Raw genomic sequence first — 24,142 nt, forward strand, 5'->3', positions numbered from 1 at the left:
CCTCTTCCCCTACTGTATTTATTTATTTTATTTATTTTGCTCCTTTGCACCCCATTATTTATATTTTATCTTTGAACTTTCTTCAAACTACAAATCTACCATTCCAGTGTTTTTCTTGCTATACTTTATTTACTTTGCCACCATGGCATTTTTTTTCCTTTACCTCCCTTATCTCACCTCATTTGCTCACATTGTATATAGACTTATATTTCTACTGTATTATTGACTGTATGTTTTGTTTACTCCATGTGTGACTCTGTGTTTTTGTATGTTGTCGAACTGCTTTGCTTTATTCTTGGCCAGGTCGCAATTGTAAATGAGAACTTGTTCTCAACTTGCCTACCTGGTTAAATAAAGGTGAAATAAATCAAATCATAAGATCTAATAAATGATAGAAGTACACAAACAAAACACATTGTTGATCATGTAGATTTGACATATATATATATATTTTTTTATGACATATCTTATAGACCTGCTTTTAATTATTCTTTGTATGATAACTTAGTATAAAATATATTAATAATTCTATACATTTCCCATCATTTTCGCCCTAATTATGGGACTTTTATTCTAAAGGGTTGCAAAAAATCCGTGACCCGGAAGTACTCAGTCATTCGTCGGTGTGACCTTGTGCAACGCGTGATTTTACGAACGAACCTATTTATCGTAACCTGTAATAGTTGTTAATTTGAAATGATGGTGACGATAACATAAAATAGTAAAAAAAAATTATCTAACATAGTTAATAATCATAACTTGCAGCTATGCTTTGTCTATTGAAATCCGCTGTTGTCGGATTGACCAACACTGGTAGATCCACGGGGGTCCAAGGTAAAGATTCAATCACAGTTAGTTAGTTTACGGACGAGGGGTGGACTTGTCACGGTGCAAACTGTTCAATGTTATTTATCTCATCAAAAAACATGACAAAAATAATTGATCATGATGTATTCTTACAATCTTGACAACACGTTTGACTGGCTGCCTGCAGCCACTATTATAATAGCTGGGCTGGGCTGGCTAGCTAACGGCTATAGCTAGCTAGCGGCTAGCTAACGGCTATAGCTAGCTAGCGGCTAGCTAACGGCTATAGCTAGCTAGCAGCAATATATAAAACGACTATTGTTTGTTGTCTAGGTGTCCTGCAGAGTCATCTTAAGGTCCTGTCTGCTGGGATGAAGACGTACGAGGTGCCTCCAGATTACAGCGGTAAGTATAAGGTCCTGTCTGCTGGGATGAAGACGTACGAGGTGCCTCCAGATTACAGCGGTAAGTATAAGGTCCTGTCTGCTGGGATGAAGACGTACGAGGTGCCTCCAGATTACAGCGGTAAGTATAAGGTCCTGTCTGCTGGGATGAAGACGTACGAGGTGCCTCCAGATTACAGCGGTAAGTATCTTACTTTTTCAGGCACCTTCAGCATTCAATCATTTGAACTGGCTTCCTTGAATGAATGAATGAATGAAGCGTTGTGTTGAACCCCTCTTATCTAGAATGAATGAAGCGTTGTGTTGAACCCCTCTTATCTAGAATGAATGAATGAATGAAGCGTTGTGTTGAACCCCTCTTATCTAGAATGAATGAATGAATGAAGCGTTGTGTTGAACCCCTCTTATCTAGAATGAATGAATGAATGAAGCGTTGTGTTGAACCCCTCTTATCTAGAATGAATGAATGAATGAAGCATTGTGTTGAACCCCTCTTATCTAGAATGAATGAATGAATGAAGCATTGTGTTGAACCCCTCTTATCTAGAATGAATGAATGAATGAAGCATTGTGTTGAACCCCTCTTATCTAGAATGAATGAATGAATGAATGAAGCGTTGTGTTGAACCCCTCTTATCTAGAATGAATGAATGAATGAAGCATTGTGTTGAACCCCTCTTATCTAGAATGAATGAATGAATGAAGCGTTGTGTTGAACCCTCTTATCTAGAATGAATGAATGAATGAATGAATGAAGCGTTGTGTTGAACCCCTCTTATCTAGAAGGAATGAATGAATGAATGAATGAAGCGTTGTGTTGAACCCTCTTATCTAGAATGAATGAATGAATGAATGAAGCGTTGTGTTGAACCCCTCTTATCTAGAATGAATGAAGCGTTGTGTTGAACCCCTCTTATCTAGAATGAATGAATGAATGAAGCGTTGTGTTGAACCCCTCTTATCTAGAATGAATGAATGAATGAATGAAGCGTTGTGTTGAACCCCTCTTATCTAGAATGAATGAATGAATGAAGCGTTGTGTTGAACCCCTCTTATCTAGAATGAATGAATGAATGAAGCGTTGTGTTGAACCCCTCTTATCTAGAATGAATGAATGAATGAAGCATTGTGTTGAACCCCTCTTATCTAGAATGAATGAATGAAGCATTGTGTTGAACCCCTCTTATCTAGAATGAATGAATGAATGAAGCGTTGTGTTGAACCCTCTTATCTAGAATGAATGAATGAATGAATGAAGCGTTGTGTTGAACCCCTCTTATCTAGAATGAATGAATGAATGAAGCGTTGTGTTGAACCCCTCTTATCTAGAATGAATGAATGAATGAAGCGTTGTGTTGAACCCCTCTTATCTAGAATGAATGAATGAATGAAGCATTGTGTTGAACCCCTCTTATCTAGAATGAATGAATGAATGAAGCATTGTGTTGAACCCCTCTTATCTAGAATGAATGAATGAAGCATTGTGTTGAACCCCTCTTATCTAGAATGAATGAATGAATGAAGCGTTGTGTTGAACCCCTCTTATCTAGAATGAATGAATGAATGAAGCATTGTGTTGAACCCCTCTTATCTAGAATGAATGAATGAATGAAGCGTTGTGTTGAACCCTCTTATCTAGAATGAATGAATGAATGAATGAATGAAGCGTTGTGTTGAACCCTCTTATCTAGAATGAATGAATGAATGAAGCGTTGTGTTGAACCCCTCTTATCTAGAATGAATGAATGAATGAAGCGTTGTGTTGAACCCCTCTTATCTAGAATGAATGAATGAATGAAGCGTTGTGTTGAACCCCTCTTATCTAGAATGAATGAATGAATGAATGAATGAAGCGTTGTGTTGAACCCTCTTATCTAGAATGAATGAATGAATGAAGCGTTGTGTTGAACCCCTCTTATCTAGAATGAATGAATGAATGAAGCGTTGTGTTGAACCCCTCTTATCTAGAATGAATGAATGAAGCATTGTGTTGAACCCCTCTTATCTAGAATGAATGAATGAAGCATTGTGTTGAACCCCTCTTATCTAGAATGAATGAATGAATGAAGCGTTGTGTTGAACCCCTCTTATCTAGAATGAATGAATGAATGAAGCATTGTGTTGAACCCCTCTTATCTAGAATGAATGAATGAATGAATGAAGCGTTGTGTTGAACCCTCTTATCTAGAATGAATGAATGAATGAATGAATGAAGCGTTGTGTTGAACCCTCTTATCTAGAATGAATGAATGAATGAAGCGTTGTGTTGAACCCCTCTTATCTAGAATGAATGAATGAAGCGTTGTGTTGAACCCTCTTATCTAGAATGAATGAATGAATGAATGAATGAATGAAGCGTTGTGTTGAACCCCTCTTATTGGTAGTTAAGCGTTCAGTTTGCATCATAACTACATTACATTATATCTGTTTTCTGACCACACAGACACACTTTGGCTACAGGTCAAGATCACCCAGACTCCATACACTGTTTACCCTGTCTCCTCTCTGTGACCCCTCTCTCTCTGTGACCCCTCTCTCTCTGTGACCCCCTCTCTCTCTGTGACCCCCTCTCTCTCTGTGACCCCCTCTCTCTCTGTGACCCCCTCTCTCTCTGTGACCCCTCTCTCTCTGTGACCCCTCTCTCTCTGTGACCCCTCTCTCTCTGTGACCCTGTCTCCTCTCTGTGACCCCCTCTCTCTCTGTGACCCCCTCTCTCTCTGTGACCCCTCTCTCTCTGTGACCCCTCTCTCTCTGTGACCCCTCTCTCTCTGTGACCCCCTCTCTCTGTGACCCCTCTCTCTCTGTGACCCCCTCTCTCTCTCTGACCCCCCTCTCTCTCTCTGACCCCCCTCTCTCTCTGTGACCCCCCCCTCTCTCTCTGTGACCCCCCTCTCTCTCTGTGACCCCCCCTCTCTCTCTCTGACCCCCCCTCTCTCTCTGTGACCCCCCCTCTCTCTCTGTGACCCCCTCTCTCTCTGTGACCCCCCCTCTCTCTCTGACCCCTCTCTCTCTCTGTGACCCCCCCTCTCTCTCTGTGACCCCCCCCTCTCTCTCTGTGACCCCCCCCCTCTCTCTCTGTGACCCCCCCTCTCTCTCTGTGACCCCCCCTCTCTCTCTGTGACCCCCCTCTCTCTCTGTGACCCCCCTCTCTCTCTGTGACCCCCCCTCTCTCTCTGTGACCCCCCCTCTCTCTCTGTGACCCCCTCTCTCTCTGTGACCCCCCCTCTCTCTCTGACCCCTCTCTCTCTCTGTGACCCCCCCCCTCTCTCTCTGTGACCCCCCCTCTCTCTCTGTGACCCCCCCTCTCTCTCTCTGTGACCCCCCCCCCTCTCTCTCTGTGACCCCCCTCTCTCTGTGACCCCCCCCTCTCTCTCTGTGACCCCCCCTCTCTCTCTGTGACCCCCCCTCTCTCTCTGTGACCCCCCCCCTCTCTCTCTGTGACCCCCCCTCTCTCTCTGTGACCCCCCCCTCTCTCTCTGTGACCCCCCCCCTGTAGAGGTTGTGCTACCTGAAAGACCCAAGCTGAAGTTTCTGAACAAGGTGCCTAACTTGAAGAAGGCGAGGAAAGAGATGAAGAAGCTGAGAGACATCCAGGGACCGGCTCAGACAGCCAACACCTTCACCAAGGGACAGTACGGCATCGTGGTGAGTGTGTGTGTGTGTGTGTGTGTGTGTGTGCGTGTGCGTGTGTCTGTCTGTGTGTGCGTGTGTGTGTGTGTGTGTGTCTGTGTGTGTGTGTGCGTGTGCGTGTGCGTGTGCGTGTGTCTGTCTGTGTGTGCGTGTGTGTGTGTTGAATACACAGAGAACACGGTCTACATGCCTACGAGGGTTATGTGTTAAAAATAATCTCCCATCAGGGTCTGTGGATTTAGTTACATTGATCAAAACTTTCCCCTAAACGTCAATTTTCCAGAATTGTTCTGTGATTGATAAAAGTTATTTTATTTGTTCACTGTTTCAAACTTCCTCTGCTCTCCTCAGGCGCTGGGCGGAGGCTTCCTCCTTATCCAATCATTGTCCTCTCCTCTCCTCAGGCGCTGGGCGGAGGCTACCTCCTTATCCAATCATTGTCCTCTCCTCAGGCGCTGGGCGGAGCTACCTCCTTATCCAATCGTTGTCCTCTCCTCAGGCGCTGGGCGGAGCTACCTCCTTATCCAATCGTTGTCCTCTCCTCAGGCGCTGGGCGGAGGCTACCTCCCTATCCAATCGTTGTCCTCTCCTCTCCTCAGGCGCTGGGCGGGGCTACCTCCTTATCCAATCATCTTCCTCTCCTCAGGCGCTGGGCGGAGGCTACCTCCTTATCCAATCATTGTCCTCTCCTCTCCTCAGGCGCTGGGCGGGGCTACCTCCTTATCCAATCATCTTCCTCTCCTCAGGCGCTGGGCGGGGCTACCTCCTTATCCAATCATTCTCCTCTCCTCAGGCGCTGGGCGGAGGCTACCTCCTTATCCAATCATCTTCCTCTCCTCAGGCGCTGGGCGGAGGCTACCTCCTTATCCAATCATCGTCCTCTCCTCTCCTCAGGCGCTGGGCGGAGGCTACCTCCTTATCCAATCATCTTCCTCTCCTCTCCTCAGGCGCTGGGCGGAGGCTACCTTCACTTCGGTCACATGGAGATGATGCGTCTGACCATCAACAGGAGGATGGACCCTCGCACCACCTTCGCCCGCTGGCGTATCAACGCTCCCTACAAGCCCATCACCAGGAAGGGCCTGGGCCAGAGGATGGGAGGAGGGAAAGGGAGCATAGACCACTACGTCACGCCGGTGAAGTACGGACGGATGATCGTGGAGATCGGGGGACGGCTGGAACTGGGCGAGGTGGAGCCTATCCTCAAGGAAGTGGCCAAGAAACTGCCCTTCCTTGCCAAGGTCAGCTTCCCCGCTGGGGATACATAAAGGTTGAATAAAATGGGGCGAAATCTACGGGGTGGTGCTAGTCAATCACAGCATCTTCTCTCCTCTATATGCAGGGATATGTTGGGGGGAAAACTAGTTCCCTATTAGACTTGGGATATTACCTTCTACCGTGGTAGAATCAAGTACCTTATTACCTTCTACTGTGGTAGCATAAAATACCTCATTACCTTCTACCGTGGTAGAATCAAATACCTTATTACCTTCTACTGTGGTAGCATAAAATACCTCATTACCTTCTGCTGTGGTAGAATAAAATACCTCATTACCTTCTACTGTGGTAGCATAAAATACCTTATTACCTTCTGCTGTGGTATAATAAAATACCTCATTACCTTCTACTGTGGTAGCATAAAATACCTTATTACCTTCTACCGTGGTAGCATAAAATACCTTATTACCTTCTACCGTGGTAGCATAAAATACCTTATTACCTTCTACCGTGGTAGAATAAAATACCTCATTACCTTCTGCTGTGGTAGAATAAAATACCTCATTACCTTCTGCTGTGGTAGCATCAGAGACCTCATTACCTTCTGCTGTGGTAGAATAAAATACCTCATTACCTTCTGCTGTGGTAGCATCAGAGGCCTCATTACCTTCTGCTGTGGTAGCATCAGAGGCCTCATTACATTCTGCTGTGGTAGCATCAGAGGCCTCATTACCTTCTGCTGTGGTAGCATCAGAGGCCTCATTACCTTCTGCTGTGGTAGCATCAGAGGCCTCATTACATTCTGCTGTGGTAGCATCAGAGGCCTCATTACCTTCTGCTGTGGTAGCATCAGAGGCCTCATTACCTTCTGCTGTGGTAGCATCAGAGGCCTCATTACCTTCTGCTGTGGTAGCATCAGAGGCCTCATTACATTCTGCTGTGGTAGCATCAGAGAACTCATTACATTCTGTGGTAGCATCAGAGAACTCATTACATTCTGTGGTAGCATCAGAGACCACCTTATAGGGAGGACTATGAATCTGATTGTAAAGACATGTCTATCATTTCCTCTGATTCTAATCCTGTTCCTGACCTTTAACCTCTGACCCCTCTCTCTCCACCAGGTAGTGTCCAGAGAGAGCCTGGCAGCAAGAGCAGCACTATACCTCATCCTGTCCTTGTGTAACCTCTGACCCCTCTCTCTCCACCAGGTAGTGTCCAGAGAGAGCCTGGCAGCCATGCAGCAGGAGCAGCACTATGCCTCATCCTGTCCTTGTGTAACCTCTGACCCCTCTCTCTCCACCAGGTAGTGTCCAGAGAGAGCCTGGCAGCCATGCAGCAGGAGCACTATGCCTCATCCTGTCCTTGTGTAACCTCTGACCCCTCTCTCTCCACCAGGTAGTGTCCAGAGAGAGCCTGACAGCCATGCAGCAGGAGCAGCACTATGCCTCATCCTGTCCTTGTGTAACCTCTGACCCCTCTCTCTCCACCAGGTAGTGTCCAGAGAGAGCCTGACAGCCATGCAGCAGGAGCACTATACCTCATCCTGTCCTTGTGTAACCTCTGACCCCTCTCTCTCCACCAGGTAGTGTCCAGAGAGAGCCTGGCAGCCATGCAGCAGGAGCACTATACCTCATCCTGTCCTTGTGTAACCTCTGACCCCTCTCTCTCCACCAGGTAGTGTCCAGAGAGAGCCTGGCAGCCATGCAGCAGCAGCACTATGCCTCATCCTGTCCTTGTGTAACCTCTGACCCCTCTCTCTCCACCAGGTAGTGTCCAGAGAGAGCCTGGCAGCCATGCAGCAGGAGCAGCAGGACATGGAGCAGAACAACCAGAATCCCTGGACCTTCCAAAGGATCGCCAGGGGCAACATGCTGGGGGTCAGGAAGGTCCTCAGTCCCTTTGATCTCCACAACCACGGGAAGTACAGCGGAAAGTTCCACAACCCAGGCAGGGTGTGAGGGGAGTCGCCCGTGGTGCCCCTTCAAAAAAAATACATTTTTTTAACAGCTGCGCTTTGGAACATGGCTTCCATCCAAAATGGCTGACTATTCCCTATACGGTACACTACTTTTGACCAGAGCCCGGGTGTCATGTCAGACGCAGCGCATGGAGACAAAATGGCTGTCAGTCATGTGGAGAATTCTATCCTTCTGTGTGACTTCCTTATTCGGATGTAGCCCGTTAATTTTATGTCCCAAATCAGCGATTGGTGTTCAATAACAAAATAAAGAAACTTGTCAGAATATTCTGTTTTTAAACGACTGTTTAATCTGAAGAATGAAAGTTGGTGCCAATAGGATTTGTGTTGGATTGACATTATTATGACCGTCAACGTTGTTTAAAAAGATCATTTAAATGTCGATCCTCTCCAAACAATACATTTTGACCCTAACCCTAACCACCCTAGTCATGTGATTGTTGTTAGACACCGATATGTCACTCAAACCCAGTTTATTTGTCGTATGTACAGGATATACACATGGTACCATGAAATGCTGACTACGAATTCATTCATTTAGTTGAGGTCTGATGGCGATTAGATAAAACACCATTTTTTTCCCCCACAGCTGTCTCTCTATAATATCATGGAATGAAACCACACAAAGTGGATGCAGTTTGTATTCATTACATTTCACCATGAACGCCAAGCTACACCCCATCTAACCAGTATATTATATAGTTACACCCCATCTAACCAGTATATTATATAGTTACACCCCATCTAACCAGTATATTATATAGTTACACCCCATCTAACCAGTATATTATATAGTTACACCCCATCTAACCAGTATATTATATTATCATCATGGCCACTAGAGGTCTCTACCATCCTCTATGAGGAGAGCGCATTGACCTTTCCATCATGGCCACTAGAGGTCTGTACCATCCTCTATGAAGAGAGCGCATTGACCTTTCCATCATGGCCACTAGAGGTCTCTACCATCCTCTATGAGGAGAGCGCATTGACCTTTCCATCATGGCCACTAGAGGTCTCTACCATCCTCTATGAGGAGAGCGCATTGACCTTTCCATCATGGCCACTAGAGGTCTGTACCATCCTCTATGAAGAGAGCGCATTGACCTTTCCATCATGGCCACTAGAGGTCTGTACCATCCTCTATGAAGAGAGCGCATTGACCTTTCCATCATGGCCACTAGAGGTCTGTACCATCCTCTATGAAGAGAGCGCATTGACCTTTCCATCATGGCCACTAGAGGTCTCTACCATCCTCTATGAGGAGAGCGCATTGACCTTTCCATCATGGCCACTAGAGGTCTCTACCATCCTCTATGAGGAGAGCGCATTGACCTTTCCATCATGGCCACTAGAGGTCTGTACCATCCTCTATGAAGAGAGCGCATTGACCTTTCCATCATGGCCGCCTGGAGTGGCCTGCTTGCTGCTCACAACGCATGCGCAATGAGTACAAAAACAAACGTTTTTGAAAGAAATATACCGCGAAACTGGTAAGTCAAAGTTACAAACGTTTGTTTTTAAAATGTTTTAGTTATTGTTATTCTTCCGACATTGGCTCTAACGGCAACGATAAATTACACCTGTAAACTGTTCTACTCAGTGGCCTTGTGTATAAAATGTTAAAAGGTCCTTAGCTAGCTTTAACGTTAGCTGTTGTTGTTGACTAAACAAACTACATCCGTGTTTCGTCTAGGCAGTGCTCATGTTTTCTCGCTTTCAGATTGTATATCATTATCTATTTAGCGGCTATGTTTTTCCCCAGCCTTGATTAGTTGTCTAATCTGACGCGGTCTTTTTTTTAAATTTATTTCCTAGTTAAAATGATGAAGCCTGTCCGGGGATCTCAACGCGTCCCGTCCAAGGCACCTAAAGGCAAGAAGACAGGCGACAAGACAAATAAACGGAGAGTATCTCAGGTGAGAAAGTTCGGGAAGAATTTAAACCTCTTGAGAGGAAACTGTAGCTCAAATATAGTCCCACTGTAGCTCAGTTGGTAGAGCATGGTGTTTTTGCAACGCCAGGGTTGTTGGTTCGATTCCCACGGGGGGACCAGTATTTAAAATCTAATAAAATGTATGCACTCTACTGTAAGTCGCTCTGGATAAGAGCGTCTGCTAAAATGACTAAAATGTAAAATGGTTCTCCTTTGCTTTCATCGCATCATTCTCACACATGTACCCTCCATCCCTTTTTAGGAGGAGCCCCAGCCAGGAACCAGCAGCCAGGTCCCTCTGCCAAAACCACAGAAGAAGAAGAAAGGCGGCACAGTTGCAGGTCCCAGGAAGCTGAATGGTCAGGAGAAGTGGAAACCGCTGACCAAGTCCTCCATTACGGCTCTAGACAACATACTGGGCCTGTCTATACTGTGAGTAACATCCTCCATTATGGTTCTGACTGGGCCCGTCTATACTGTGAGTAACATCCTCCATTTTGGTTCTGGACTGGGCCTGTCTATACTGTGAGTAACATCCTCCATTAGGGTTCTGACTGGGCCCGTCTATACTGTGAGTAACATCCTCCATTTTGGTTCTGGACTGGGCCTGTCTATACTGTGAGTAACATCCTCCATTATGGTTCTGACTGGGCCTGTCTATACTGTGAGTAACATCCTCCATTATGGTTCTGACTGGGCCCGTCTATACTGTGAGTAACATCCTCCATGATGGTTCTGACTGGGCCCGTCTATACTGTGAGTAACATCCTCCATTATGGTTCTGACTGGGCCCGTCTATACTGTGAGTAACATCCTCCATGATGGTTCTGACTGGGCCTGTCTATACTGTGAGTAACATCCTCCATTATGGTTCTGACTGGGCCCGTCTATACTGTGAGTAACATCCTCCATTATGGTTCTGACTGGGCCCGTCTATACTGTGAGTAACATCCTCCATTATGGTTCTGACTGGGCCCGTCTATACTGTGAGTAGTACCAGGAAGTACCAGTACCCAGGAAGTCGACTGTGAACCTCAGCCACTGTTCATCTGTCTAGGAACACAGAGGAGCTGTAACATGGCCACTGGCCCATCGGTGAACTGAAGGTTAAAATCTCTCTCTCTCTCTGGTTCTCCCTCCGTTCCTCTCTCCTTTTTCTCGCTCCCTCAGGTCTGTTCTGGCCGGAAGACGGACTAAGAAAGAGGAATCACAGAAACATCTGAACATTGTGAAAAACAGGTGAGAGAACCGAACTCAGTGGGTCCACTGTCCCCCAGTGCTACACTATGATCAGCATCGCCCTGTACTGAGGGATAACCGCATCCATAGATGCACTTATGTCACCCCAAAATACTCGATTACTCATTATTTTCATATACAGTATCGGTCAAAAGTTTGGACACAAAAACCTTCCAGAGTTTTTTTAATTTATTTTATTTTTTACTATTTTCAACATTGTAGGATAATAGTGAAGACGTCAAAACTATGAAATAACGCGTATGGAATTATGTAGTAACCAAAAAAAAAGTGATAAATAAATAAAAATATTTGAGGTTCTTCAAAATAGCCACCCTTTGCCTTGATGACAGCTTTGGACACTCTTGGCATTCTCTCAACCAGCTTCACCTGGAATGCTTTTCCAACAGTCTTGAAGGAGTTCCCGCATATGCTGAGCACTTGTTGGCTGCTTTTCCATCACTCCGCGGTCCAACTCATCCCAAACCATCTCAATTGGGTTGAGGTGGGGTGATTGTGGGGGCCAGGTCATCTGATGCAGCACTCCATCACTCTCCTTCTTGGTCAAATAGCCCTTACACAGCCTGGAGGTGTGTTGGGTCATTGTCCTGTTGAATAACAAATGATAGTCCCACTAAGCCCAAACCAGATGTGATGGCGTATCGCTGCAGAATGCTGTGGGAGCCATGCTGGTTAAGTGTGACTTGAATTCTAAATAAATCACAGACGGTGTCACCAGCAAAGCACCCCCACACCATCACACCTCCTCCTCCTTGCTTCACGGTGGGAACCACACATGCAGAGATCATCCGTTCACCTACTCCGCATCTCACAAAGACACGGCGGTTGCAACCAAAAATCTCCAATTTGGACTCATCAGACCAAAGGACAGATTTCCACCGGTCTGATGTCCACTGCTCGTGTTTCTTGGTCCAAGCAAGTCTCTTCTTCTTATTGGTGTCCTTTAGTAGGCGATTTCTGTGCAGCAACACAGTCTTCTCTGAACAAATCAAATGTTATTTGTCTCCGAATACAACAGGTGTAGTAGACCTCACAGTGAAATGCTGAATACAACAGGTGTAGTAGACCTCACAGTGAAATGCTGAATACAACAGGTGTAGTAGACCTTACAGTGAAATGCTGAATACAACAGGTGTAGTAGACCTCACAGTGACATGCTGAATACAACAGGTGTAGTAGACCTTACAGTGACATGCTGAATACAACAGGTGTAGTAGACCTCACAGTGAAATGCTGAATACAACAGGTGTAGTAGACCTCACAGTGAAATGCTGAATACAACAGGTGTAGTAGACCTCACAGTGAAATGCTGAATACAACAGGTGTAGTAGACCTCACAGTGAAATGCTGAATACAACAGGTGTAGTAGACCTCACAGTGAAATGCTGAATACAACAGGTGTAGTAGACCTCACAGTGAAATGCTGAATACAACAGGTGTAGTAGACCTTACAGTGAAATGCTGAATACAACAGGTGTAGTAGACCTTAGCCTAGTGGTTAGGGCGTTGGGCCAGTAACCAGCAGGTAGCCTCGTGGTTAGGGCGTTGGGCCAGTTAACCAGCAGGTAGCCTCGTGGTTAGGGCGTTGGGCCAGTTAACCAGCAGGTAGCCTCGTGGTTAGGGCGTTGGGCCAGTTAACCAGCAGGTAGCCTCGTGGTTAGGGCGTTGGGCCAGTTAACCAGCAGGTAGCCTCGTGGTTAGGGCGTTGGGCCAGTTAACCAGCAGGTAGCCTCGTGGTTAGGGCGTTGGGCCAGTTAACCAGCAGGTAGCCTCGTGGTTAGGGCGTTGGGCCAGTTAACCAGCAGGTAGCCTCGTGGTTAGGGCGTTGGGCCAGTTAACCAGCAGGTAGCCTCGTGGTTAGGGCGTTGGGCCAGTTAACCAGCAGGTAGCCTCGTGGTTAGGGCGTTGGGCCAGTACGCTCTAACCTGCTAGGCTACGCTCTAACCGCTAGGCTACGCTGCGGCCCCTACTCTCTAACCGCTAGGCTACGCTGCGGCCCCTCCTCTCTAACCGCTAGGCTACTCTCTAACCGCTAGGCTACTCTCTAACCGCTAGGCTACGCTGCGGCCCCTACTCTCTAACCGCTAGGCTACTCTCTAACCGCTAGGCTACGCTGCGGCCCCTACTCTCTAACCGCTAGGCTACGCTGCGGCCCCTACTCTCTAACCGATAGGCTACTGTCTAACCGCTAGGCAACGCTGCGGCCACCCCTCTCTCTAACCGCTAGGCTACGCTGCCGACCCCTCCACTCTAACCGCTAGGCTACTCTCTAACCGCTAGGCTACTCTCTAACCGCCAGGCTACGCTGCGGCCCCTACTCTCTAACCGCTAGGCTACTCTCTAACCGCTAGGCTACGCTGCGGCCCCTACTCTCTAACCGCTAGGCTACGCTGCGGCCCCTACTCTCTAACCGCTAGGCTACTCTCTAACCGCTAGGCTACTCTCTAACCGCTAGGCTACGCTGCGGCCCCTACTCTCTAACCGCTAGGCTACGCTGCCGACCCCTCCACTCTAACCGCTAGGCTACTCTCTAACCGCTAGGCTACTCTCTAACCGCTAGGCTACGCTGCCGACCCCTCCACTCTAACCGCTAGGCTACTCTCTAACCGCTAGGCTACTCTCTAACCGCCAGGCTACGCTGCGGCCCCTACTCTCTAACCGCTAGGCTACTCTCTAACCGCTAGGCTACGCTGCGGCCCCTACTCTCTAACCGCTAGGCTACGCTGCGGCCCCTACTCTCTAACCGCTAGGCTACTCTCTAACCGCTAGGCTACTCTCTAACCGCTAGGCTACGCTGCGGCCCCTACTCTCTAACCGCTAGGCCACGCTGCCGACCCCTCCACTCTAACCGCTAGGCTACTCTCTAACCGCTAGGCTACTCTCTAACCGCTAGGCTACGCTGCCGACCCCTCCACTCTAACCGCTAGGCTACTCTCTAACCGCTAGGCTACTCTCTAACCGCTAGGCTACTCTCTAACCGCTAGGCTACTCTCTAACCGCTAGGCTACGCTGCCGACCCCTCCACTCTAACCGCTAGGCTACGCTGCGGCCCCTACTCTCTAACCGCTAGGCTACTCTCTAACCGCTAGGCTACTCTCTAACCGCTAGGCTACTCTCTAACCGCTAGGCTACGCTGCGGCCCCTCCACTCTAACCGCTAGGCTACTCTCTAACCGCTAGGCTACGCTGCGGCCCCCTCCACTCTAACCGCTAGGCTACGCTGCGGCCCCTACTCTCTAACCGCTAGGCTACTCTCTAACCGCTAGGCTACTCTCTAACCGCTAGGCTACTCTCTAACCGCTAGGCTACTCTCTAACCGCTAGGCTACTCTCTAACCGCTAGGCTACTCTCTAACCGCTAGGCTACGCTGCGGCCCCCTGGTGCTGTTTTTCTTGGCTGACACGTTGACTGTATTCTGGTTTCAGGTTCCTGTCTAAACTGGCTCAACTGTCAGTCCCGATCCAGAAACAGGAAGTGACGAGTCATTCTTCCCGTCAACACCAGGAAGAGACTAGGAAGTCAGCCGTTGGCAAGAAGCTCCTCGACAAGCTGGTGGTGAGAAACAGGAAGGGGTGTGTGTGTGTTTTTAGTGTGTGTGTGTGTTTTCAGTGTTTTTTTAGTGTGTGTGTGTGTGTGTGTGTGTTTTCAGTGTTTTTTTAGTGTGTGTGTGTGTGTGTGTGTGTGTGTTTTCAGTGTTTTTTGTGTGTGTGTGTGTCCAGGAGGAGCTGAGGGCTGTGGTGGGCTCTCTAGAACAGCTGGAGAAGGAGAGAGATTCTCTGGAGCACCAATGTTTTAACCTCAGACAACAACTGGGACATCAGGAAGAGAGTAACCAGCAGGTAATACAAACCAGACCTGAATACTACTTCAAATATCTCATACAAACCAGACCTGAATACTACTTCAAATATCTCATACAAACCAGACCTGAATACTACTTCAAATATCTCATACAAACCAGACCTGAATACTACTTCAAATATCTCATACAAACCAGACCTGAATACTACTTCAAATATCTCATACAAACCAGACCTGAATACTACTTCAAATATCTCATACAAACCAGACCTGAATACTACTTCAAATATCTCATACAAACCAGACCTGAATACTACTTCAAATATCTCATACAAACCAGACCTGAATACTACTTCAAATATCTCATACAAACCAGACCTGAATACTACTTCAAATATCTCATACAAACCAGACCTGAATACTACTTCAAATATCTCATACAAACCAGACCTGAATACTACTTCAAATATCTCATACAAACCAGACCTGAATACTACTTCAAATATCTCATACAAACCAGACCTGAATACTACTTCAAATATCTCATACAAACCAGACCTGAATACTACTTCAAATATCTCATACAAACCAGACCTGAATACTACTTCAAATATCTCATACAAACCAGGCCTGAATACTACTTCAAATATCTCATACAAACCAGGCCTGAATACTACTTCAAATATCTCATACAAACCAGACCTGAATACTACTTCAAATATCTCATACAAACCAGACCTGAATACTACTTCAAATATCTCATACAAACCAGACCTGAATACTACTTCAAATATCTCATACAAACCAGACCTGAATACTACTTCAAATATCTCATACAAACCAGACCTGAATACTACTTCAAATATCTCATACAAACCAGACCTGAATACTACTTCAAATATCTCATACAAACCAGACCTGAATACTACTTCAAATATCTCATACAAACCAGACCTGAATACTACTTCAAATATCTCATACAAACCAGACCTGAATACTACTTCAAATATCTCATACAAACCAGACCTGAATACTACTTCAAATATCTCATACAAACCAGACCTGAATACTACTTCAAATATCTCATACAAACCAGACCTGAATACTACTTCAAATATCTCATACAAACCAGACCTGAATACTACTTCAAATATCTCATACAAACCAGACCTGAATACTACTTCAAATATCTCATACAAACCAGACCTGAATACTACTTCAAATATCTCATACAAACCAGACCTGAATACTACTTCAAATATCTCATATCCTTCCCCCCCCCCCCTCTGGGCCGTTCCGTATCCTTCCCCCCCCCCCCCTCTGGGCCGTTCCGTATCCCCCCCCCCTCTGGGCCGTTCCGTATCATTTACCCATCCCCCCCCCCGATGGGCCGTTCCGTATCCTCCCCCCCCCCCCCCCCTCTGGGCCGTTCCGTATCCTCCCCCCCCCCCCCCCCCCTCTGGGCCGTTCCGTATCATTTCCCCCCCGATGGGCCGTTCCGTATCCTTCCCCCCCCCCCCCCTCTGGGCCGTTCCGTATCATTTCCCCATCCCCCCCGATGGGCCGTTCCGTATCCTCCCCCCCCCCCCCCCCTCTGGGCCGTTCCGTATCATTTCCCCCCCGATGGGCCGTTCCGTATCCTTCCCCCCCCCCCCCTCTGGGCCGTTCCGTATCATTTCCCCATCCCCCCCGATGGGCCGTTCCGTATCCTTCCCCCCCCCCCCCCCCTCTGGGCCGTTCCGTATCATTCCCCCCCCCCCCCCCTCTGGGCCGTTCCGTATCATTTCCCCACCCACCCCCCCCCCGATGGGCCGTTCCGTATCCTTCCCCCCCCCCCCCCCCCCTCTGGGCCGTTCCGTATCATTTCCCCACCCACCCCCCCCCTCTGGGCCGTTCCGTATCCTTCCCCCCCCCGAGGCCTCTGGTCATTGACTAGAAAGCTTTCTCTTTGATGGGGATCAAGTCCTCTGCTGCGTTCTAAATAGTCCCCTATCACCTAAATACTGCAATATTTCCCCCAGGGCCCAAAGGCTCTGGGCTACTGCGCTATATAGGGACTAGGCTCTGGGCTACTGCGCTATATAGGGACTAGGCTCTGGGCTACTGCGCTATATAGGCTCTGGGCTACTGCGCTATATAGGGAATAGGCTCTGGGCTACTGCGCTATATAGGCTCTGGGCTACTGCGCTATATAGGGAATAGGCTCTGGGCTACTGCGCTATATAGGGACTAGGCTCTGGGCTACTGCGCTATATAGGCTCTGGGCTACTGCGCTATATAGGGAATAGGCTCTGGGCTACTGCGCTATATAGGCTCTGGGCTACTGCGCTATATAGGGAATAGGCTCTGGGCTACTGCGCTATATAGGGAATAGGCTCTGGGCTACTGCGCTATATAGGGAATAGGCTCTGGGCTACTGCGCTATATAGGGAATAGGCTCTGGGCTACTGCGCTATATAGGGAATAGGCTCTGGGCTACTGCGCTATATAGGGAATAGGCTCTGGGCTACTGCGCTATATAGGGAATAGGCTCTGGTCTACTGCGCTATATAGGGAATAGGCTCTGGTCTACTGCGCTATATAGGGAATAGGCTCTGGGCTACTGCGCTATATAGGGAATAGGCTCTGGGCTACTGCGCTATATAGGGAATAGGCTCTGGTCTACTGCGCTATATAGGGAATAGGCTCTGGGCTACTGCGCTATATAGGGAATAGGCTCTGGGCTACTGCGCTATATAGGGAATAGGCTCTGGTCTACTGCGCTATATAGGGAATAGGCTCTGGGCTACTGCGCTATATAGGGAATAGGCTCTGGGCTACTGCGCTATATAGGGAATAGGCTCTGGGCTACTGCGCTATATAGGCTCTGGTCTACTGCGCTATATAGGCTCTGGTCTACTGCGCTATATAGGGAATAGGCTCTGGGCTACTGCGCTATATAGGGAATAGGCTCTGGGCTACTGCGCTATATAGGGAATAGGCTCTGGGCTACTGCGCTATATAGGGAATAGGCTCTGGGCTACTGCGCTATATAGGGAATAGGCTCTGGTCTACTGCGCTATATAGGGAATAGGCTCTGGGCTACTGCGCTATATAGGGAATAGGCTCTGGGCTACTGCGCTATATAGGGAATAGGCTCTGGGCTACTGCGCTATATAGGGAATAGGCTCTGGGCTACTGCGCTATATAGGGAATAGGCTCTGGGCTACTGCGCTATATAGGGAATAGGCTCTGGTCTACTGCGCTATATAGGGAATAGGCTCTGGGCTACTGCGCTATATAGGGAATAGGCTCTGGGCTACTGCGCTATATAGGGAATAGGCTCTGGGCTACTGCGCTATATAGGGAATAGGCTCTGGTCTACTGCGCTATATAGGGAATAGGCTCTGGGCTACTGCGCTATATAGGGAATAGGCTCTGGGCTACTGCGCTATATAGGGAATAGGCTCTGGGCTACTGCGCTATATAGGCTCTGGTCTACTGCGCTATATAGGCTCTGGTCTACTGCGCTATATAGGGAATAGGCTCTGGGCTACTGCGCTATATAGGGAATAGGCTCTGGGCTACTGCGCTATATAGGGAATAGGCTCTGGGCTACTGCGCTATATAGGGAATAGGCTCTGGGCTACTGCGCTATATAGGGAATAGGCTCTGGTCTACTGCGCTATATAGGGAATAGGCTCTGGGCTACTGCGCTATATAGGGAATAGGCTCTGGGCTACTGCGCTATATAGGGAATAGGCTCTGGGCTACTGCGCTATATAGGGAATAGGCTCTGGGCTACTGCGCTATATAGGGAATAGGCTCTGGGCTACTGCGCTATATAGGGAATAGGCTCTGGGCTACTGCGCTATATAGGGAATAGGCTCTGGGCTACTGCGCTATATAGGGAATAGGCTCTGGGCTACTGCGCTATATAGGGAATAGGCTCTGGGCTACTGCGCTATATAGGGAATAGGCTCTGGGCTACTGCGCTATATAGGGAATAGGCTCTGGGCTACTGCGCTATATAGGGAATAGGCTCTGGGCTACTGCGCTATATAGGGAATAGGCTCTGGGCTACTGCGCTATATAGGGAATAGGCTCTGGGCTACTGCGCTATATAGGGAATAGGCTCTGGGCTACTGCGCTATATAGGGAATAGGCTCTGGGCTACTGCGCTATATAGGGAATAGGCTCTGGGCTACTGCGCTATATAGGGAATAGGCTCTGGGCTACTGCGCTATATAGGGAATAGGCTCTGGGCTACTGCGCTATATAGGGAATAGGCTCTGGGCTACTGCGCTATATAGGGAATAGGCTCTGGGCTACTGCGCTATATAGGGAATAGGCTCTGGGCTACTGCGCTATATAGGGAATAGGCTCTGGGCTACTGCGCTATATAGGGAATAGGCTCTGGGCTACTGCGCTATATAGGGAATAGGCTCTGGGCTACTGCGCTATATAGGGAATAGGCTCTGGGCTATATAGGGAATAGGCTCTGGGCTATATAGGGAATAGGCTCTGGGCTATATAGGGAATAGGCTCTGGGCTAAGGTCATTTGAGATGCAGCCTGTGTGCTTCTGTTTATGTCTCCTCTCCTCTCTTCTCCCCCCTACTCTCTCCTCCCCCTCCTTCTCTCTTCTCCCCCCTACTCTCTCCTCTCCTCTCCCCCTACTCTCTCCTCTCCCCCCTACTCTCCCCTCTCCTCTCCCCCTACTCTCTCCTCTCCCCCTACTCTCTCCTCTCCTCTCCCCCTACTCTCTCCTCTCCTCTCCCCCTACTCTCTCCTCTCCTCTCCCCCTACTCTCTCCTCTCCCCCCTACTCTCTCCTCTCCCCCTACTCTCTCCTCTCCCCCCTACTCTCTCCTCTCCCCCTACTCTCTCCTCTCCCCCCTACTCTCTCCTCTCCCCCCTACTCTCTCCTCTCCCCCCTACTCTCTCCTCTCTTCTCCCCCCTTCTCTCTCCTCTCCCCCTACTCTCTCCTCTCCCCCTACTCTCTCCTCTCCTCTCCCCCTACTCTCTCTTCTCCCCCCTACTCTCTCCTCTCCCCCCTACTCTCTCCTCTCCCCCTACTCTCTCCTCTCCCCCCTACTCTCTCCTCTCCCCCTACTCTCTCCTCTCCCCCCTACTCTCTCCTCTCCCCCTACTCTCTCCTCTCCCCCCTACTCTCTCCTCTCTTCTCCCCCCTTCTCTCTCCTCTCCCCCTTCTCTCTCCTCTCCCCCTACTCTCTCCTCTCCCTCATTCTCTCCTTCTCTCCTCTCTTCTCCCCCTCCTTCTCTCTCCTCTCCTCTCCCGCTCCTCTCTCCTCTCTCCATGTTGTTTCAGATCCTCCAGTTGTCAGAGCAAGGAGTCCTGCGCCTCCCCCCCTGTACCTCAGCGCAAAGACAGACCCTTACAGGTCAACAAGCAAGCTATCACACACACACACACACACACACACACACACACACACACACACACACACACACACACACACACACACACACACACAGGTTTCCAAAGACAGACCCTTACAGGTCAACAAGCAAGCTATAACACACACACACACACACACACACACACACACACACACACACACACACACACACACACACACACACACAGGTTTCCAAAGACAGACCCTTACAGGTCAACAAGTAAGCTATAACACACACACACACACACACACACACACACACACACACACACACAGGTTTCCATGCATTTTGGTAACCAGTTCTAGAGACAGCCTGGGGGTTTTTATAGCTGTGGTTTATTGCGGCTGTGATCTGTGAGTTCTGTAGAAGGGGGAAGTGGCCAGACGCATCAACGGCGTTCTGCTGAGTACTCCATCCTGTTAACGAAGTTCTTTTCAGGGAAGAAATGTTTTCTTTAATTGAAGAAGTCTCAAAAACACCTGGAGGTTTTTGACAGATACACTACCTACCGTTCAACGGTTTGGAGTCACTTAGAAATGTCCTTGTTTTTGAAAGAAAAGCACTTTTTTTTTAAATATTTTTTTGTCCATTTTTAAAATAACATCAAATTGATCATAAATACGGCGTAGACGTTGTTAATGTTGTAAATGACTATTGTAGCTGGAAACGGCTGATTTTTAATGGAATATTTACATAGGCGAACAGAGGCCCATTATCAGCAACCATCACTCCTGTGTTCCAATGGCACGTTGTGTTAGCTAATCCAAGATTATCATTTTAAAAAGGCTAATTGATCATTAGAAAACCGTTTTGCAATTATGTTAGCACAGCTGGAAACTGTTGTTCTGATTTTAAAGACGCAATAAAACTGGCCTTTAGACTAGTTGAGTATCTGGAGCAGCAGCATTTGTGGGTTCGATTACAGGCTCAAAATGGCCAGAAACAAATAACATTCTTCTGAAACTCGTCAGTCTATTCTTATTCCGAGAAATGAAGGCTATTCCATGCGAGAAATTGCCAAGAAACTGAAGATCTCGTACAACGCTGTGTACTACTCCCTTCACAGAACAGTGCAAACTGGCTCTAACCAGAATAGAAAGAGGAGTGGGAGGCCCCGGTGCACAACTGAGCAAGAGGACAAGTACATTAGAGTGTCTAGTTTGAGAAACAGACGCCTCACAAGTCCTCAACTGGCAGCTTCATTAAATAGTTCCCACAAAACACCAGTCTCAACGTCAACAGTGAAGAGGCGACTCCGGGATGCTGTCCTTCTGGGCAGAGTTGCAGAGAAAAAGCCGTATCTCAGACTGGCCAACTAAAAGAAAAGTTTAAGATGGGCAAAAGAACACAGACACTGGACAGAGGAACTCTGCCTAGACGGCCAGCATCCCGGAGTCGCCTCTTCGCTGTCGACGTTGAGACTGGTGTTTTGCGGGTACTATTTAAAGAAGCTGCCGTTTTAAAAAAAAAATTTGGAAACATTTTTAATTTTCAAAACAAGGACTTTTCTAAGTGACCCCAAACTTTTGAACAGTAGTGTACATATCATTTGCTGCTTGCCAGCAGCATACCGGCTTGCTTCTGAAGCTAAGCAGGGTTGGTCCCTGGTCAGTCCCTGGATGGGAGACCAGATGCTGCTGGAAGTGGTGTTGGAGGGGCCAGTAGGAGGTACTCTTTCCTCTGGTCTAAATATCTGTGTAGGGTGCCGTCTTTCGGATGGGATGTTAAACAGGTGTCCTGACTCTCTGAGGTCATAAAAGATCCCATTTGCACTTATCGTAAGAGTAGGGGTATTAACCCCCGGTGTCCTGGCTAAACTCCAAATCTGGCCCTCATACCATCATGGTCACCGAATCAGTTTCCAATTGGCTCATTCATCCCCCCTCCTCCTCTCCCCTGTAACTATTCTCCAGGTCGTCGCTGTAAATGAGAACGTGTCCTCAGTCAACTTACCTGGTAAAATATATATATTTTTAATTAAATGAAAAAGGGACATCTTGGTCTCCTGTGTAGCGCCGCATCGCAGTGCTAGAGGCGTCTCTACAGCGACCAGGTTCGATCCCGGGTTGTGTCGCAGCCGGCCGCGACCGGGAGACCCATGAGACGGCGCACAATTGGCCCAGCGTCGTCCGGTTTAGGGGAGAGTTTGACCGGCCCGTTGATGTCCTTGTCCCATCGCGCTCTAGCGACTCCTTGTGGCGGTCCCGGGCGCATGCAAGCTGACTCGCATCGCCAGTTCGTTTCCTACCGGCTGGCTTCCGGGTTAAAACGAGCAGCGTGTCAAGAAGCAGTGTGTCTCGGCGGGGTCGTGTTTCGGAGGACGCATGTCTCTCGACCTTCGACCTCTCCCGAGTCCGTACGTTGCAGTGATGGGACGAGACTAAACCACGAAATTGAGGAGGGTAAAAAGTACCAACCAAAAAAAACTAAAACCTTGAAGGAGAAATAGTCTGAGCAACGTAACAGGAAATAGTGCTTCATTTTTTTTTTTTTTTACATTTTAGTCATTTTAGCAGACGCTCTTATCAAGAGCGACTTACAGTAGTGAATGCATACATTTCTTTCCCTCCATACTGGTCCCCCGTGGGAATCGAACCCACAACCCTGGCGTTGCCAAACACCATGCTCTACCAACTGAGCTACACGGGACAACGCCAGGGTTGCTTACTAACTGTCCTCTCCTTTTCTAGGAGCAGATGGTGAGTCTGGTTCGTAGCGGACACGCCGTCGCCACGGCCCGTCGCCTAGCCAAGACCCTCCAGGCATCAGGGCCGGTCCAGGATGCCCAGACCTTACTGGAACGAGCCTACAGACACGCTGACCACCTGATCACTCCACCTACAGCTGTCAGCCAATAGCAGGACTCCTCCATCCAGCCTGGTTGGACAATAGCAAGGCTCCGCCCAGCCTGGTTGGACAATAGCAGTGCTCCGCCCAGCCTGGTTGGACAATAGCAAGGCTCCGCCCAGCCTGGTTGGACAATAGCAAGGCTCCGCCCAGCCTGGTTGGACAATAGCAAGGCTCCGCCCAGCCTGGTTGGACAATAGCAAGGCTCCGCCCAGCCTGGTTGGACAATAGCAAGGCTCCGCCCAGCCTGGTTGGACAATAGCAAGGCTCCGCCCAGCCTGGTTGGACAATAGCAAGGCTCCATTAGCCATCTGTATTTATATCACTATGTTTTAGCCATTTGTTATATGTCTCTGGCATTGGCTTTGCACGGACCACCTGACTTTAACCGTTACATAGTTAACATTGTATTCTGTATTAGTAGGAGCCCTATTTGTTCATATCTGTATGTATTTTATTTTTCAAAGTGTTTCTTCTTTTAGCCGTAGATGATCATTAAAAACCTGTAAAAGTATTTTTGGTCTTTGAATATTTTGATGACTTCCTATGATGCTTTTAGTTCTTATAATGCGGCTAGTCCAGACAGGCTGGGTGACAGGCTTACTCCAGCCCTAAGATAATGCCTCTAGTCCAGACAGGCTGGGTGACAGGCTTACTCCAGCCCTAAGATAATGCCTCTAGTTGTGACATGCTTACCTTCAGCCCTAAGATAATGCCTCTAGTCCAGACAGGCTGGGTGACAGGCTTACTCCAGCCCTAAGATTATGCCTCTAGTTGTGACATGCTTACTTCAGCCCTAAGATAATGCCTCTAGTCCAGACAGGCTGGGTGACAGGCTTACTCCAGCCCTAAGATTATGC

At 48.2% G+C, this 24,142-nt stretch overlaps 2 protein-coding genes across 5 annotated transcripts; both read left to right on the forward strand.

The window, feature by feature from the left end:
• Positions 1-604: 604 nt before the first annotated feature.
• On the forward strand, positions 605-8,307 carry LOC106575037 (large ribosomal subunit protein uL16m). 4 transcript variants are annotated; one of them, XM_082963779.1, is made up of 5 exons: positions 605-834; positions 1,141-1,212; positions 4,708-4,856; positions 5,789-6,082; positions 7,829-8,307. In XM_082963779.1, the coding sequence occupies exons 1-5, from the start codon at positions 768-770 to the stop codon at positions 8,018-8,020; spliced, it is 774 nt and encodes a 257-aa protein (XP_082819905.1). In that variant the 5' UTR covers positions 605-767; the 3' UTR covers positions 8,021-8,307. The 4 variants fall into 4 exon arrangements, with proteins under 4 accessions (XP_082819905.1, XP_082819906.1, XP_082819904.1 ...); XM_082963780.1 differs by lacking the exon at positions 7,829-8,307 and adding an exon at positions 7,271-7,384; XM_082963778.1 differs by lacking the exons at positions 605-834; positions 1,141-1,212 and adding an exon at positions 1,219-1,392.
• Positions 8,308-9,426: 1,119 nt separating this feature from the next.
• On the forward strand, positions 9,427-23,796 carry LOC123728211 (centromere protein Q). Its single transcript, XM_082963781.1, is given in 9 exon segments — positions 9,427-9,533; positions 9,859-9,959; positions 10,239-10,408; positions 11,147-11,215; positions 14,658-14,787; positions 14,952-15,071; positions 20,344-20,379; positions 20,381-20,416; positions 23,126-23,796. Coding segments are annotated over 8 exon segments (825 nt in total). The 5' UTR covers positions 9,427-9,533; positions 9,859-9,863; the 3' UTR covers positions 23,294-23,796.
• The last annotated feature ends 346 nt before the right edge of the window (positions 23,797-24,142 follow it).

The sequence above is a fragment of the Salmo salar genome, chromosome 17 (assembly GCF_965601325.2).
Source record: "Salmo salar chromosome 17, fSalSal1, whole genome shotgun sequence".
Taxonomy (NCBI): domain Eukaryota; kingdom Metazoa; phylum Chordata; class Actinopteri; order Salmoniformes; family Salmonidae; genus Salmo; species Salmo salar.

Bases quoted from the DNA above. Each gene is read 5' to 3' on its own strand.
- LOC106575037 (XM_082963778.1), top strand. From the start codon at position 1,239: ATGAAGACGTACGAGGTGCCTCCAGATTACAGCGGTAAGTATAAGGTC. The intron at 1,393-4,707 runs GTAAGTATCTTA...CCCCCCCTGTAG, and splicing joins GGTGCCTCCAGATTACAGCG to AGGTTGTGCTACCTGAAAGA. The intron at 4,857-5,788 runs GTGAGTGTGTGT...TCCTCTCCTCAG, and splicing joins AGGGACAGTACGGCATCGTG to GCGCTGGGCGGAGGCTACCT.